Source organism: Gobius niger (genome assembly GCF_951799975.1).
Source record: "Gobius niger genome assembly, chromosome: 11".
NCBI classification, from domain to species: domain Eukaryota; kingdom Metazoa; phylum Chordata; class Actinopteri; order Gobiiformes; family Gobiidae; genus Gobius; species Gobius niger.
The window spans coordinates 32,819,753-32,836,110 of NC_136862.1; the positions used below are offsets into that span (position 1 = coordinate 32,819,753).

At 41.7% G+C, this 16,358-nt stretch overlaps 1 protein-coding gene across 2 annotated transcripts in view; it reads right to left on the bottom strand.

Annotated features, from left to right (window-relative positions):
* Positions 1 to 9,812: 9,812 nt before the first annotated feature.
* LOC306970364 (glutamate receptor 1-like) overlaps positions 9,813 to 16,358 on the bottom strand; it is a 191,424-nt gene continuing 184,878 nt past the window's right edge. For both annotated transcript variants that reach the window (XM_079566320.1, XM_079566321.1), the window contains exon 18: positions 9,813 to 10,022. In XM_079566320.1, coding sequence (XP_079422446.1) covers positions 9,852 to 10,022 — 171 coding nt within the window. In that variant the 3' untranslated portion in view covers positions 9,813 to 9,851. The remainder of the gene's footprint in view (positions 10,023 to 16,358) is intronic.

Below are 16,358 nucleotides of genomic sequence, written 5' to 3' on the forward strand. Positions count from 1 at the left end.
AGAAGAGTAGCGCGAGTGCTGCTTCTGATGAACCAGCCTCAGTCGCCTCTTTTTCTTAAATAACGCCCTCTCCCTGGTGGCGCAGCCTTAAGCGTAAAACCTGCGCCACATGTACGATCGCGCATGCACCACGTTGCGTTTAGAGTTATGCACGGACTGCGCCAGTCACAAGATCTGGCCCTCAGTGTCATTAAAAGAAAAAACATCAGGAGCAAGTCTTAATTGGTTCTCAAACTGTGGGTCAGGGACCAGAGGGTGGACATTTAGCTCAGGCTTCTGAGGCTGTAGTGAGGGCAGGACTGTCCATCAGGATCACTGAGGGTTTTCCTGGTGGGCCGGTCAGACCATATGAGTGAACAGGCCTGTACTGCACCACACTGCACATTATCTCAATCTGTGTGCCATCATTTGGTTGGATTTGTCAAGTTTATTTGTGTCACAGTCGCGAGAGGAACCTCATAAACAGAATGCACGTTTTCAGATTGTTTAGTAATTTTACAAATGCTCCTGCAAGTTGTAAACGATGAGATCAAAGTGGTGAGTGCTATGAGGCGCTAGCTTGAATTCGGAATTGTCCTCTGTTGTCGCCAGGTTTTTACCGTAAAATTTACAGATTTATTTTTTCTAAATTACAGATTTTCAGGTATTTTAAAAGTTTTTACTGTAAATTGTACAAGAAATGGGTGTTAAATTGACAGCAGTAAACTGTCTTAAAAACAAGTGAAACAGTGCTTGACTGTAAATTGAATAACAAGGATCCTGTATTTTTTACAGTAAAAAAAAAGGCAACCACAGCTGCCAGTTTTTTACCGTAAAATTTACAGATTTTGTTTTACAGTGTAGCTCATACGGTTTTAGTTCAAGGGCTTATTGTATTGCTAATGCCCTCGACTATTGCATTGAATATGACTGATATTTTTGAGGGCCGGTATTGGCCCAAAAGCTCCAGGACGATTTTTTATGCCAGTCCAGCCAATCCAGTCCAATCCAGAGGAGTGAGGAACTCCACCCGAGCACCACTTGATAATGCTGGTGATGTTCCTAAAGTTAGCCTATGGTGACAAGGTCTTATAGCGCTTGTGCTCGGCCGTGCTCTGTCAATCTGTCCACGTGTGCCTGGAGGTGGACACTTCCCGCAATTGGGGGTTGGGTTGAGGCGCACCGGAGGACGGCCCACACAGCTCCAGCACTGGAGGCCCGGAGACACAGCGTTAAGGGAACCTCTGCTGGCCCGCGCCCTCGTGTCGATGGACGGACGATCTGTTGCACCCAGTGAGAAATGGCCTATTTGGTTTGTCCTGGAGATTTTATCTTAATTGTCTCAGCATAATTTGTTCAGCTTTGAACTAGTGAAATTAGAGTTTTACAGACGTATAATTGCAGTAAAAGTTTAAACGGACATCTCCAAATGCATTTCTTCCTGTTCACCTGCAGCGTCTCGCGTTTGTTCCTGTCTGCTCTTTCTTTTCGTTCTTATCTCAAATTGCCTCGTGGCCTCTGCTCCCCTGGGCCGCCCTCCTCCGCCCCGGTCCAGACAGGGGGTAATGGTCCGTACAGAGCCCCAGTTAAGGAGCTCCAGACGGGGCCATCATTCTCAGACTTTGAGGGGCTTTGCATGTCTCTTTCTGGGCTAATGAAGCGCGGCTGCTGCCCCCCCTCCTCTCCCGGGACCGCCTCCGTTCAGCGGAGTCCCTAAACTGCAAGAACAGGGGATTATGGCGGAAAAGACGGGCTTCAAAATGAGGAAAGAGACCAAATGGAGTAAGATTAAGGTCTAATGAAGACTTACGACGACAAGATGGTGCAGGGACAAGGATCGATAGGAAGCGACAAAGAGGCCACAGGAGACGGGGATTAGCTGGTTGAGTGCTTTGGGTTATTTCCACATGACACGACACTACTGTATGTCAGATACAGTGGGAACCAGATGTTTACATACACTATATAAAAATACACATTTGCATTTTGTTTTGTCAACATGAAACCAGAATTAACTTTTCCTTTTTAGGTCGATTAGGATTTTCAAAATAATTTCTATTTTCTAAATGCCAAAAGAATGAGAGATATAATTTTTTTTTTTATTATTGTTGTATTACTTTTTACAAAGTCAGAAGGCAGATTACAGATTACTAAAACACCTTTAAACAATCTGATAAAGTCCAGATGATGATGTCATGATCTTGGAAGCTCAAGTCTGGTTCATCCTTTGGTGAAATTTCAAGACACTTGAAGGTTCAGGTTCATTGGTTAAAACAATGATGGAAACGTCCAATCATCAAACAGATCAGAAAGAAGGCGGGTTCTGTGTCCCAGAGATGAACCTGCTGTGTCTGAAATGTGAAGATCAACCCAAGAACAAAAGCAAAAGACCTGGTGAAGATGCTGAACCTGGTAAGAGTTTGTCATTATAAGTCCTGCACCGACATGGGCTGAGAGGGAACTCTGCAGGAAGAAGCTCTGACTCCAAAAGAAACATCAAAATGAAACTGCACACAAGGACAGAGACTTACATTGTTGGAGACATATCCTGTGGTCTACTGTTTGGCCATAATGACCTTCGTCACGTCTGGAGGAAAAGCCTGAGAACATCATCCCGACTGTGAAATAAGGGGGGGGCAGCATCATGCTGTGGGGTTGTTTTGCTGTGGGAGGGACTGGTGCACTTCACAAAATAGATGACATCATGAAGAAAGAACTCATGAGGAAATTTTGGAGCAACATCTCAAGACATCAGCAGGAACTTAAAGCTTGGGCACAGACGGAAATGTGTCATACAAGAGGGCGTGGCCTAGCCCCGGGGGGGTGGCAATCACAGTTTCCCCCCCCCTCTTTTTAGTGTTTTCTGGCGGACTATAGGCATATTTATCACACAAATAAAGTCTAGTGAAAGTGTGGTGCTTATGGATGTTTTTTCACAGCAAATAGTTCAGTCAAAGCGAAAAACGGCACTCGTTGCTAACGTAAGCATATGTAGCATGAAGCTAACATTAGATTCCTGCTTAGCATGGTCTGTTTTTTATGTATTTATGGGCTGTTGAACCACTTTGCTCTTCTCCATGTCTGTCTTTTTATTTAGTAGAAACATATAATCATCATTCAGCATTCGTTAAAGTAATGGTGGAGAAATGGGAGAAAGTTTAGTTTTTTCTCTGCTTTGTTTTCCCTTTGGCTGCTGACCATATGACCATATGACCATATGACCATATGACCATATGACCATGTTTGGGCGATTCCAACTCATCCGTACCTGTCAGTAAAATGAAGAATGGACGGAGGCGTTCAGCATCAGCGAACTGAAGCTCATTCATGGCAGCAATTTAACTGGGCTTTTGGCCCTGCTCCATTATTTAGCACAGTTCTCAACTGTTGGGTCGGGACCCAAAAGCGGGTCAGAACCATTTTTAGTGGGACGCAAGCCTCTCTCAGAAAACATTTCTTTCAATATTTTCCTAATGGAAAAAGTATAAAACCTGCTCTGTTAAAACAACTGTTATCAGGTTGTTTTTTAATCATGATTACAGCTTTTAAGCTGTAATTAAAGCTTATTCAACAATAATTTGACAGTATTTTACTGTATATATTACAAATTAAAAGCGTGTTTGGGGCACGGCTTGCCAAAGGGGTGATGGTGTGTCCCGGCACCATACCAGGTCAGAACCAGATTTAGAATAGTGAAAAGATATAATTCGGCACTATGTTGAGCATGTAGAGGTCAGCATGACTGTGTTTAATGATTTACAGAGGGGCAAAAAAGTTTCAATGGAAAGTCCATAGCAGTGTGACCCTGTCAAAGCCTGCGGGAAAGCTGCCGCCGATAACCTCGGCCCCCACGCACTCAGTCCACACTCACCTGTTTCCAGCTCCTTTTCGTTTTCCCGCTTCATTCATGTAAATGTAGTCCGTCAGTCATCCATCGCGGCCGTCTTCGGTGCACACTAGGCCACCATAACACCCTCGTTCCTCCATAATTTTGTCCGACAAACATTTCTCCAGTATTCTCTCTCCATATCCCGGCGTCCGCTGTCAAACTGAGTGCCTGTGTTTCTTCAGTTTTATTGCATCATGCGTGTGACGTCATGGTGACATCAATGCACGAGGAACAATGAAGTTTAAAAGAAGAAAACATTATATTTTTGTGTTCATTGGCCGAGGGGCGGGGCTAGTGGGTATAAAGGAGAGCCATCCTTTGCTCCTGGGCCGGGTCTGCATACAGTGAAGGTAATGATAAAGCCTTGTTGTGTCTCATTATTGTTGTAAATATTGTATAATGCATAAAGACATCATTATTTTGTTTATGTTTTGTTTCACACAATTTCACATGTTGGGAACGTCTGGCTTGTAAATAATAAGTAATACCAATTATGTAATACCTTCTGTTACGCCATTATTACTATGTACCATATGAACCTCCAGGTTTTTAACCAGGGCCGCAGCAAGTCAGTTTGGGGCCCTAAGCAGGCATGAGTGTTGGTGCCCCCACAACATCCATCTGCTTCAACTGACAGAGCCGAGGCCAGGTGAATATAAGATCAGTTTATTAAATCGACTTAAATATAACTGGAGTAAAGCAAGTGTAAACAGAATGATAAAAGCATAATAGTGTTTCTGCGTCATTCATATAGTTACAATACAAAGTGAGCAGGACACGGCCGTGGAAATAGAAAAATGTCCAGTGTCTTAAGTTGAAGCTAGAAGTGCAACCACAACGTAAACAAAGAGAGTTCCGAGCTCCGCAGTCGCCTCATGCTTCAAAACCAACCACGAACAAAGAGAAACGCCACTTTTCCAGTGAATGGTGCGGAGCTTCATGATGGTTTTATCTCACCAATAATATGTAGAGTATGTTTAGTTTGTATCAATATCTTATGTGAGCGTGTTGAGCACCTTCAGATGAAGTCAAAAACAGGTCCTCATGAAGGTTGTGACATTTGCATTGTCCAGTGGAGGGGAAAAAATTTTATTCTCAGGCTTTTAACACCGCGTGAGTTGTATGGTCCCCGTGTCTTTTATTTATTTTATCTTGTTGATTTTATTTTTTTATTTTTTATTCAATGTTTTTAATTATTTTATTGTTTTATCTATTTTATTGTTTTGTTTTATGCAGGTTTTAGTTAATTTATTTTTTTATTTTGTGGTAGAGCTAATAAGTATTGTATCTGTTTTTAAGATCTCATGTGCAGCACTTTGGAAACATTTTGTTGGTTAAATGTGCTATACAAATAAAGTGGATTGGATTGGATTGAAAAACCGGCACTTAAGGCTAGCCGCTAGCATGTAGCATCCTTCGACCTTAGCGCTACGGTTAGCATTTCCTTGTATTTATGTACAAATTTGGGCTATTGAACCACTTTGTTCCTCTCTAAGTTTCTGTATAGACAGACAGCAATGCGGGGGGCGTGGCCTAGCCGATGGGGGAGGGAAACTTCTCACTCTTTTTAGCCGTTTTCTGGCAGACTATAAACATTTATCACACTCCAATAAAGTCAAGCCAAAATCCGGTCCATGTGGATGTTTGATTCAAAGCAAACTGTTAGGTAGAAGGGAAAAACTGCACTCATTGCTAACGTTAGCATATGTAGCATGAACCTAACGTTAGATTCCTGGTTAGCATTGTTCGTTTTTTAAGTATTTATGGGCTGTTGAACCACTTTGTTCCTCTCTAAGTTTCTGTATAGACAGGCAGCAATGCGGGGGCGTGGCCTAGCCGATGGGGGAAGGAAACTTTTCACTCTTTTTAGCCGTTTTCTGGCAGACTATAAACATTTATCACACTCCAATAAAGTCAAGCCAAAATCCGGTCCATGTGGATGTTTGATTCAAAGCAAACTGTAAGGTAGAAGGGAAAAACTGCACTCATTGCTAACGTTAGCATATGTAGCATGAACTTAACGTTAGATTCCTGGTTAGCATTGTTCGTTTTTTTAAGTATTTATGGGCTGTTGAACCGCTTTGCTCCTCTCCTGGTCTCTTTATCTTTATCTGGTAAAAAAATATATTCACTATTCAGCGTTTGTTAAAGAAAATGGCGGAGAAATGGGAAACAGTTTGGATTTTTCAGTGTTTGTTGAAGCAGTGGGGAGCCCGTTTTCCCCCCCAAAACAGCAGCTTTGAACATTGACCAGTTGTGGGTGTCTACGGTGTGGTTGGTAAAAACGTCCAAGTATTCTCACAGCAAAAGCCATTTCCCCTTCACCACGAGGGGAAGGACGTTTGGAGTACGGAACGGTGGGCTGAACGGCCACGCCTCCGTCAGAATGCCCCTATTAGTGAAGCCACCGGCAAGTCCTGCACCAAACAGTGGCAAAGTGACTCCCAAACGATAACAGAAGAGTTCACAAACCATTTCATACAAGTCTTGACATCATTGTAATCTTAGCCACGTCGAGTTCGAAATCCAACTCGTCGCAACAAGCAAATATCTGTGGAAATGTGCATATTGTTGAAAAAGCCCCTTTAAATATGATCCAAAACTCCATAATTAACTCGATATCTACACCTCAAGATGACTCGGAAATAAACAGAAGACAAACACTTTGACATTTTTTTGATATAAACCACTAACCCAAAAGTGAAACGTGTTGGAAGAAGCTGATAAGTTAGAAAAGTGACGTGAACGTGTTGGTGAGAAGTGCAGAAAACACACACGGCGTTTACGACCTGCTGATTTTGTGACGACGGGTTTTTTGCGTTTTGCTCTCCTCGTGTTCGTAAATCATAAACGTCGCTACTGGTCGGCCGTGCGTGACGTGACGCGGCAGAAGTTTGAGGTTCATAGATGTGTCATTCTTGAAACAAACATGAAACAAAAAACTGGCACAAAGTTCTAGGACTTCTCTGGCGGCACAAAGGAAGGTTCGAATCATTTTCTCCCAACACGATCACCCAGTGTGATTGTCGTCAGGTGGAAGTGGGATCATGTGTGGATTTTCTTTTCGGAGGTCTCTGAACCTTTTCACAGAGCACGGACGGCAACTTCCTGTCCCTTTTGTATTTCTATAGAGGGTTAGATCGGCCTTTATAGATTACATGGTGTACAAAGACTGACATATTTAAAGCTTTGTCTGGGATACTTCCTTAGGGACTTCAGAGTGTGCAAACCGTAAAGGTCAGACGTCAGAAGTTTTTACACATTGTCAGTCATTTATCCACCAGTATATTGTTTTCCACCACAAACTTTCTTATAATTAATGTGGTGGGTGGAAGTTCCTAAAAAGGGTAGAAAGGCGGAGCAGCAATGAGCCTACAATCCAAATCAAAGTGTTTTGAGCCAGGCTTTGAAGTTGTTTTTGACATATGCAAAGTCCCCATTGGCTTCCATGTAATAGCAAGCTTCAGGAGTCGCCCCTCGCCACATGGGAGCGGTATCGCAGCGATGTCATGAGGCCCAAAGAGAAGTGATTTCATTTTTGCCTGTCACAGATGTGTTATTATTAACACATCTGTGAGTTAAAACATCAACTTGCCTACCACAGTCCCTGGACGTGACGACTAGGGCTGAAACAACTAATCGATTAATCGACAACTAATCGATTATTGAAATAGTTGTCAACTATTTTACTAATCGATTAATCGTTTTCTAGTAAACACAGACTTAAAAAGAGCAAAAATTACATTAACATTTTTTATTTTTGATGGAAACCTACTTTTTTCTCTTTAGTGTTTTGTATGTTGAAAATTTCATGAACGTCTGTCTGTTTCTCATCCAATCATAAAGCAGAATCAGCAGAAAGAGCCTCCAAAAACACTCACTTTAAGTTTACTCCATCAACACGTCCTCAAATGATGCCACTTTAGCTCTATGTGATTAAAAAAAATTCTTATACCAAGCGATTAATCGATTAATCATAATAATAATCGGTAGAGTAATCGATTACCGAAATAATCGTTAGTTGCAGCCCTAGTGACGACATCGCTCATGAAGTGTTGATCCACGGCCTCACGCTCTGGAAAAGGTCGACTGAGTGACCCCTGACCTCATCTGTGTTTGTGACATCATCTAAATCTAGAACATGAGCCAAACCTGTTTCCCTAAAGCAAATTATAGAGCAACTACTTGGCCGGGCAAAAATACAAGACCTTTTATCAGATAATCATGGCCATATTTGTCTTCCTTCAGATATGTTGTGTATGGCTTTTACCAGTCACGGGCACAATCAGCAAGACATTTCGAAACCGTGCACTTGACAGGTTTATGTTTTGGTGGAAACAAAAAATAGCCAAACCTGTCATGTGCGCGTCAAACAAATTCATTCTAATGTTATTTCAAACGTCCGTGGCATTCAAGGTTAAAAATAAAAGCTTTGTCCACAAATCCAGTGAAGGCCATGTGATGTTTGAACTTCATGCAAGAAATTCCAACGCTAAATGCCCCAAGAAAACATAAATATATAAACATGATTCAATGGTGATTTCAACATTTCTTACAAGGGGAGACACTGCAAGTAAAAAAAAAAAATCCTGTAGTTCACTGAGGGGAAAAAACAAGCTTTGATTTCATTTTTCACAAAGGAATAATGCTTTTTCTGTGTGTGTGGCAACAAAATCTGGATCATTGATTGGTATAAATACGGGTTTATTTTGTGGAATTAGATATTGACAAATCCTTCAACAAAAAACCTCCAAAGTATTGTTTAAACTGGATTAACTGGTGTCTGCGGTGTCTTTAAAGGAACAGTTCACCGATGTTCCACGCTGAGATATGTTCTTACCTGAGCTTAGACGAGTTGATGCGTACCTGTCTGGTCTTTGTGCGTGCCCTCAGTCACGCAAAAAGACCTGAAGATGTTGTTAGCATTTGGCCTCTCCCAATGTATTCCTATGGCTCCAAACGGGGTGAAGTTAGAAGTGACCACGCTCTTCCACGGGCACAAAGACCAGACAGGTACGGATCAACTCGTCTAAGCTCAGGAAAGAACATATCTCAGTATGAAAGAACTGTGATCCCTCAGTCACGCAAAAAGACCAAAGATGTTGTTAGCATTTGGCCTCTCCCAGTATATTCCTACAGCTCCAAACGGGGTGAAGATCTTAGTGTGGAAAAACGTTGAAGCAATCCTTTAAAGGAATAGGCCACCGTTTTTACATACTGATATGCTAAAGGTTATTGACGGAAGTGAGCGGGGGAAGTCTTTAGGAGTTACTGCGCGGACGTTTTGCTCCTCGTATCATTACGCCTCACAATATAGTCCCCCTTTTTATTTGCTTATAAAATCGACATGCTACATTTCTGTGTAAATATACTTCGCATGAAAACACTTCACGTAGCTTTATTTAAATAGGGAACACGTGGAAGAGCTTGGTAGCTTCTATCGTGAGCTTTTTTGGAGCTATGTGACATGTGGGAGAGGCTGCGTATGTGTGAGCGCACGGACAAAGACCAGACGGGGATATATTAACTCGACTAAAGTGAGGTAAGAACATATCTCAGTATGTAAAAACGGTGGCCTATTCCTTTAAAGTGTCTATTTCCCATGTAAATCTATGGAGTAACCTATGATGTAGATGACTCCATTTCTTTGTTTCCGGGTAAAGTTTTATACATGAACAGAGCAATCCGGCCTAAAACCTGAAGTAATAAGGTTTGCCTGCAGTGTCTCCCCTTAAACAGCCACACTTCCGAGCAACAGACATCTTATTTTGCAGTCTTTGTAAGAAAACCATTGTCTCTCGTCCCCGTTTCGCTTGTCGAGCGTGACTCTGCGCTGCCTTCGAGTTCAGTTCAGAGTCTGTAAATTGCTCCGTTTCTCGACACCAAACTTCGGCGATGGAAGTCCCGCCGTGGCCGGTCAGACCCGCCCTCGCGCCGTCCTCCGATTGTTTTCTTTTGCCGGGGAAGTCGCCTGCGCGTGTGGTCACATGCCCGTGGAGGACAGCCCGCCGCCTTTGCTCATGCAGGGGACCACGCGGCCGTTCTCGCCCAGCCCGTGCGCTCCGGAGACGGACAGGCTGCTCACGACCGCCCCCCCTCCGCCCGGGGCCATGCCGCTGAGGCTGGTGCTCATCATGGCGGCGTCGATCAGCTCCTGCGCACAAACAGGACACAGGCTTAAGGAAACGGGCAGGTCAGATTGGAAATGGTTCCTCATGTGTCTCCAACTTCTCTACGACTGGATGAACTGTCCTCGAAGCTGCTACCACTAATACTCTATACAACTCTACATACTCTATACATCTCTACATACTCTATACAACTCTACATACTCTATACAACTCTACATACTCTATACAACTCTACATACTCTATACAACTCTACATACTCTATACAACTCTACATACTCTATACAACTCTACATACTCTATACAACTCTACATACTCTATACAACTCTACATACTCTATACAACTCTACATACTCTATACAACTCTACATACTCTATACAACTCTACTTACTCTATACAACTCTACATACTCTATACAACTCTACATACTCTATACATCTCTACATACTCTATACAACTCTACATACTCTATACATCTCTACATACTCTATACAACTCTACATACTCTATACATCTCTACATACTCTATACAACTCTACATACTCTATACAACTCTACATACTCTATACAACTCTACATACTCTATACAACTCTACATACTCTATACAACTCTACATACTCTATACAACTCTACATACTCTATACAACTCTACATACTCTATACAACTCTACATACTCTATACAACTCTACATACTCTATACATCTCTACATACTCTATACAACTCTACATACTCTATACAACTCTACATACTCTATACAACTCTACATACTCTATACATCTCTACATACTCTATACAACTCTACATACTCTATACCAGGGGTCGGCAAGTTTTTCTTCATCGTCAAAAGACTGTTGACTGTCTACATATGCCAGTGCTGTACATCATATACGCTGGGAAAATGTTCATCTTAAATCAGATAAATTACTTAAAATCGCTTGAATGAATTTGAGTCGGTTTGAACTAATCTAAGATCAGATAAAAACGCTAATGCCAATGGAACAAATAGAAATCAGACAAATTAACTTTTACTGTAAAAATGATTTATTTACCACTTGAAATTATACAAAATTATCTGAATTAAGAGAAAATATGAACAAAACGTGCTTGTTCCACTGGCAAGAATAGGTTTTATCTGCTCTAAGGCCAGACCAAATCTACTCACACTTTAGATTTAATCTCTTAATTCAAGTAGATTTAAGTCATTTCTACCTAAGAATTCGTTTAGGATTATGGCCTAGAAGGCTGCTCTGCTAAAACATTTTAAGGAATTGTCAGTATTTTTCACATTTCTAGAGTACTTTAACAGGCATTTGATCTCCGATTTGTGTCATGATATTTCTCAAAGTCATCTCAAGGGCCAGAATTTGATGATGGAGGGCCGGTTTTGGCCCCCGGGCCTGACATTGCCTACCCCTGCTCTATACAATGATGGTCTTTTGTGGATTTTACGAACATTCTTTTTCTGTAAATGGTTCTAGTAGCTGATGATCCACCCATGCTACAGAAAAAGAAGGCAGTTGTGTGAAGTACATGCGACTAACCAGCAACAGTCGACTGAGGGTGGACTTTTAGTGCAGTGTTTTCTGCTTTTTGGATAAAATGACACACACAACAAAGGCACTTACAAAACAACAAACAACTAAATCAATCAATTCTTCAGAGTTTTATAAATGTCCAGCAGCACTTTATGTTTTGTTAGGGGTACACTTTCATGTAGTTTAAATATATAGAAATATAGAAGAATCTAGGTTTTATAAAGTAAAGTGACTGCTTCATTGTATCCGGGCAGGAGCCTGGATAAGATTCAGGGTCAAAGTGCTCCAGCCCGCGCTCTCCCAGCATTCCTTGTTCACTCCTTTTCAAGCACACAACGAGCTAATGATACATATTCTCACTTTTGAAGTATAGCCATTCCTGCTAAAACAAGCAGCAACCTCCCTCTCTCTAGGTGCAGCTGCATTTATTTATTTTGTGTGCCTTTTTCTGCGAACTGCATTTGTAGTTTCTGTGCTCCACATTGTTTCACTGGATGCTTTTGTACATCTTTGCAGTGTTTTTGTGGAGGTTCAGTGGATTTCTTACTGCAGAGAGTCCATGATGGTCCTGAAGAAAGTAGCTTATTAACCTCTTAACTCCCGCCTGAACCGAGAGGATCTTTTTCCTCACGTCATCAGATTTTTTTCCCAGCATTTTTTTGTTGGGTATTTAACTCATTTTTGTCACATTTTTGTCATTTTTTCATCAATTTTTTCATCAATTTTTTCATCAATTTTTTCCCAAATTTTTTGTCATTTTTTGTCTTTTTTTTTTTTTTAAATCAATTTTTTTGTCACATTTTCTGTAATTTTGTTGTCACATTTTTGTCACATTTTTGTCATTTTTTCGTCCATTTTTTGTCCATTTCTTGTGACATTTTTGCCACTTTTATCATCAATTTTTCGTCACTTTTTTGTCACAGCTTTTTCCCAGAAGCTTTTGGATTGGGGCAAAGCCAAACTGGTTCAGGTGGGAGTTAAGGGGTTAAAGGTAAACAGCTAGCTTGTGAGCTAAAAACATTTGAGATCTTCTTCTTCTGAGACACTGAAGAGGCACCGAGGGCCCCCCACACCCGCAGCACAGCGGAGGCGTCACAAGAGGAGCTACAGGAAACAAGGAAGGGACAAACAAGGAGGTATCCGGGCAAGACACACATGCCTTCTATTGTTCCGGCTGATGGACGTTCACTGGAGAATAAAACAGATTCGCTGCTAAGCTCTTTGCAGAAGAGGGTGAAAGCAGAACCAGAACTTCATGGGATCAATGAATCTTGCGACAGTCCAGCTGCAGCGCTGTAAGCTTAACCTTTGCGCTGCAAGCTGGTTTGTACGACAAAACCCCATCTTCACAGAGCAGGGGTGCAAGTGAGCGACAACAACCAGCTCCCGTTCTTCACTCGTTCCACACTCTGCAGTATGTAGCCACAGCTGCCGCTACCTTCACGTTCGAGCGTGTGATGATCATGATCTCAGGTGGAGGACAGGGCCCGACACAACTAGAGGGAGAGAGTTTTCTCCAAATGTTGTGCCTCATCAGTATTTGGAGGTGATCACAAACCTGCTGACCATCATCACGCTCAAGGCCGTGGGAACCCAGGGTGCTGAGGGCGCTGCAGCACCCCCTGGTGGATAGTTTGTGAACTGCAGGCAATACTAACCCCTTAACTCCCACCTGAACCGAGCACATTTTCTCCAGTTTGGCTTTACCCCAAGTCCAAAAGCTTCTGGAAAAAAGGTGTGAGAATAGCAACAAAACTGAGGCGAAAACAATGGTGGAAATGTGAAAAAAGTGAGAAAACGTTGACGAAAAAGTGACAAAAAATGTACAAAAAATGACAAAAAAGTGAGAAAAATTTGACGAAAAATTGAGAGAAAAAGGACGAAAAAGTGATAAGAATTTGACAAGAAAATGCGGATAATTTGATGAAAAAGTGACAAAAAAGTCACGAAAATTTGACAAAAATGAGACCAACAAAAAAAGTGACGAAAAAAATCTGACGTGAGGAAAAACATCAGTTTAGTTTTGTAGGTCTTTCAAATGAGGCGTTACACTGGCCGACAGGATTTGGGTAAAGCTGAACTGGAGAAAATGCTCTCGGTTCAGGCGGGAGTTAAGAGGTTAATAAATAGAATTTATGCACAGAAAAAGTATTATGGGCGTAAATTTTGTCCCTCAGCGCCCCCTAACTAAAACATGTTCCCACAGCTCTGATCACGCTCATGTTTTTGAATATTGACTCCACTTTTGGACGCCTTACAGAGATAATAATTCCACCTGACGGAGAAGACTTGGAGAGCGCTTTTGTTTCATGTGGATTGCCCCAATAACGACAGAGATATTAGCCAAAAACATTTGCAGTTCGACAGTTGCCATAGTTACTATCTACTATGGAACATTCACCGCCTCAGATTGACTTCTGTTAAGTGATGATGTCATAGATCTACTTCCGGGTCCAATCGGATCGCACCGAAATATTTACTCCGGACTTTCTGTGGTAATAATTTTCTGGCATTAATTATTAAGTGATAAATATCCTCATTTTTGCCAGAGAAACGTTGGCATATATTATTCTAATTTGGTGTAAAACTGCTTTTTATCTGTTGTTGCTTCAGCAGGAGATCCAGATAAAGTCGTGTTGGTTGCCGAGCTCCTCCGACCACCGCCAGAGTTCGTATTTGATATGCAAATGTGCGCATATTTAATGAGGTGTATTATGCGCAGATTCACGCGGCTCCTTGTAAATCACTGCTGCTTCATTACAATAGTGACGAGTTCTCACTACAGGGTTTGTAACGGGTTGTAAGTCAATAACTCTCTCATTCATCAAGTAAGATACTGCTTAACATGTGTGCGTATCTGCAACGTTGTTAACCTCTTAACTCCCGCCTGGACCGAGAGCATTTCCTCCAGTTCAGTTTTACCCAAATCCAGTGGTCCTCCAGTGGATTTCTTACTGCAGAGAGTCCATGATGGTCCTGAAGAAAGTAGCTTATTAACCTCTTAACTCCCGCCTGAACCGAGAGGAGCTTTTTCCAAACGTCATCAGATTTTTTTTCCAGCCTTTTTTTTGTTGGGTATTTAACTCATTTTTGTCACATTTTTGTCATTTTTTTCATCAATTTTTTCGTCAATTTTTTAACACATTTTTGTCATTTTTTTTTGGTCATTTTTTATTTTTAAATTTTTTTTTTGTCACATTTTGTCATTTTTTGGTCATTTTTTGTCACTTTTTTCCTTTTTTCATAACTTTTTTTGTCACATTTTCTGTAATTTTGTTGTCACATTTTTTGTCACATTTTTCTACTTTTTTTGCTACATTTTTATCACATTTTTGTCAATTTTTTTTTTTATTTTTTAGTAATTTTTTTGGTCACATTTCTTGTCAATTTCTTGTGACATTTTTGCCACTTCTTCATACATTTTTCGTCACTTTTTTGTCACATTTCCATCATTGTTTTCGTCTCAATTTTGTTTCACAGCTTTTTTCCAGAAGCATTTTTTTGTCACTTTTTGGTCAAATTATTTGCATTTTTTTTGTCAAATTCTTAGCACTTTTTTGTCCATTTTTACTCAATTTTTCGTCAAATTGTTCTCACTTTTTTGTCAAATTTTTATCCATTTTTGTCACTTTTTCGTCCATTTTTTCCTCACTTTTTTCACTTGTGTTGCTATCTTCACACCTTTTTTCCAGCAGCTTTTGGCTTGGGGTGAAGCTGGAGAAAAAGTGCTCGGTTCAGGTGGGAGCAAAGGGGTCAAACAAGCAATAGAAAAGAGACAAGAATAAAAAGGTCATGTGCCGGCTGCTGGTAAAGGCGAGGCGAGCTGTTGAGGAGAGCGAGCCACGCCCCTCTGAACACCCCTCTGTCTGCGCTCCAACACCATCTGGCCTTAAACAGGTACCGGCGCTTGTCAAAACCACAGGACGAGAGCCTTCTGCCTGCTGCGGGGAGTTCTTTTGTGAAGTGTCCAGTCTCTCCCTCTCCGTTTCAGTTTCAGCTGTTCTCCTTCTCTCCGCGGCGAGCCTAATGATGCGTATCCGTGGTTAGTACTCTCCCCTGACGCCTGCTGCTCCACAGACTGACACGTCAAACAGATTGGTCCAAATAACTCCCGGTTCATTCGTTTCCAGCCGCCTCAGAGTCTCCGGTGGCTCCGTCAGGCTGAAGAGCTCTGTGCTGCTCACGGAGAAACAAAACGCATCTGTCGGAGCTCCCCGGCTGCACTTCAGTCAGGGCCGGATTAAACAGGACAGATAGAGACGTTGTAGAGCCATTAACTCTGCAGCGTCTTCATCGTAAAGAGTCACCGAGGAGTTTGGGGTTTTTCATCATTAAGCCAGCCCCAAAAAGAGAAAAGAGAAAAAGAGACCTCTGGGGACCGCAGTGAAAGATCAGTCACTCTGCGCTTGTTGTTTCGTTAATTTGAAGTAATGTCGTCCGCGATGCGCTGGTTTCCAGGAAGTACAGAACGAAGCGCTGATGCAGTAGAAGAAGAAACAGATGTGATGAGGGAACAATGTTACGACATGGTTCAAAGCGGGTCCATGAGGTGAGGAGAAGCAACTGCTCCAACTCTTCATAAACCGGGCCTGAGATGGAAACCGTAATGGTAGCAGGTATTTATAGGTTGAATAATGTACTCAGCAAATACCTCACTATATCGACTTAATTTGGCCGTATTGTGTAGTGTAGACGACCTGCTAACCCTGTAGTTTGGAGCTCTCGGTTAAAGGGATATTTTCAGGACTTTTGACAGGGCCTCATTTCCCAGAGTGTTGTTGATTTCTGGAGAATATATATATTTTTTAATTCATGCAGTTC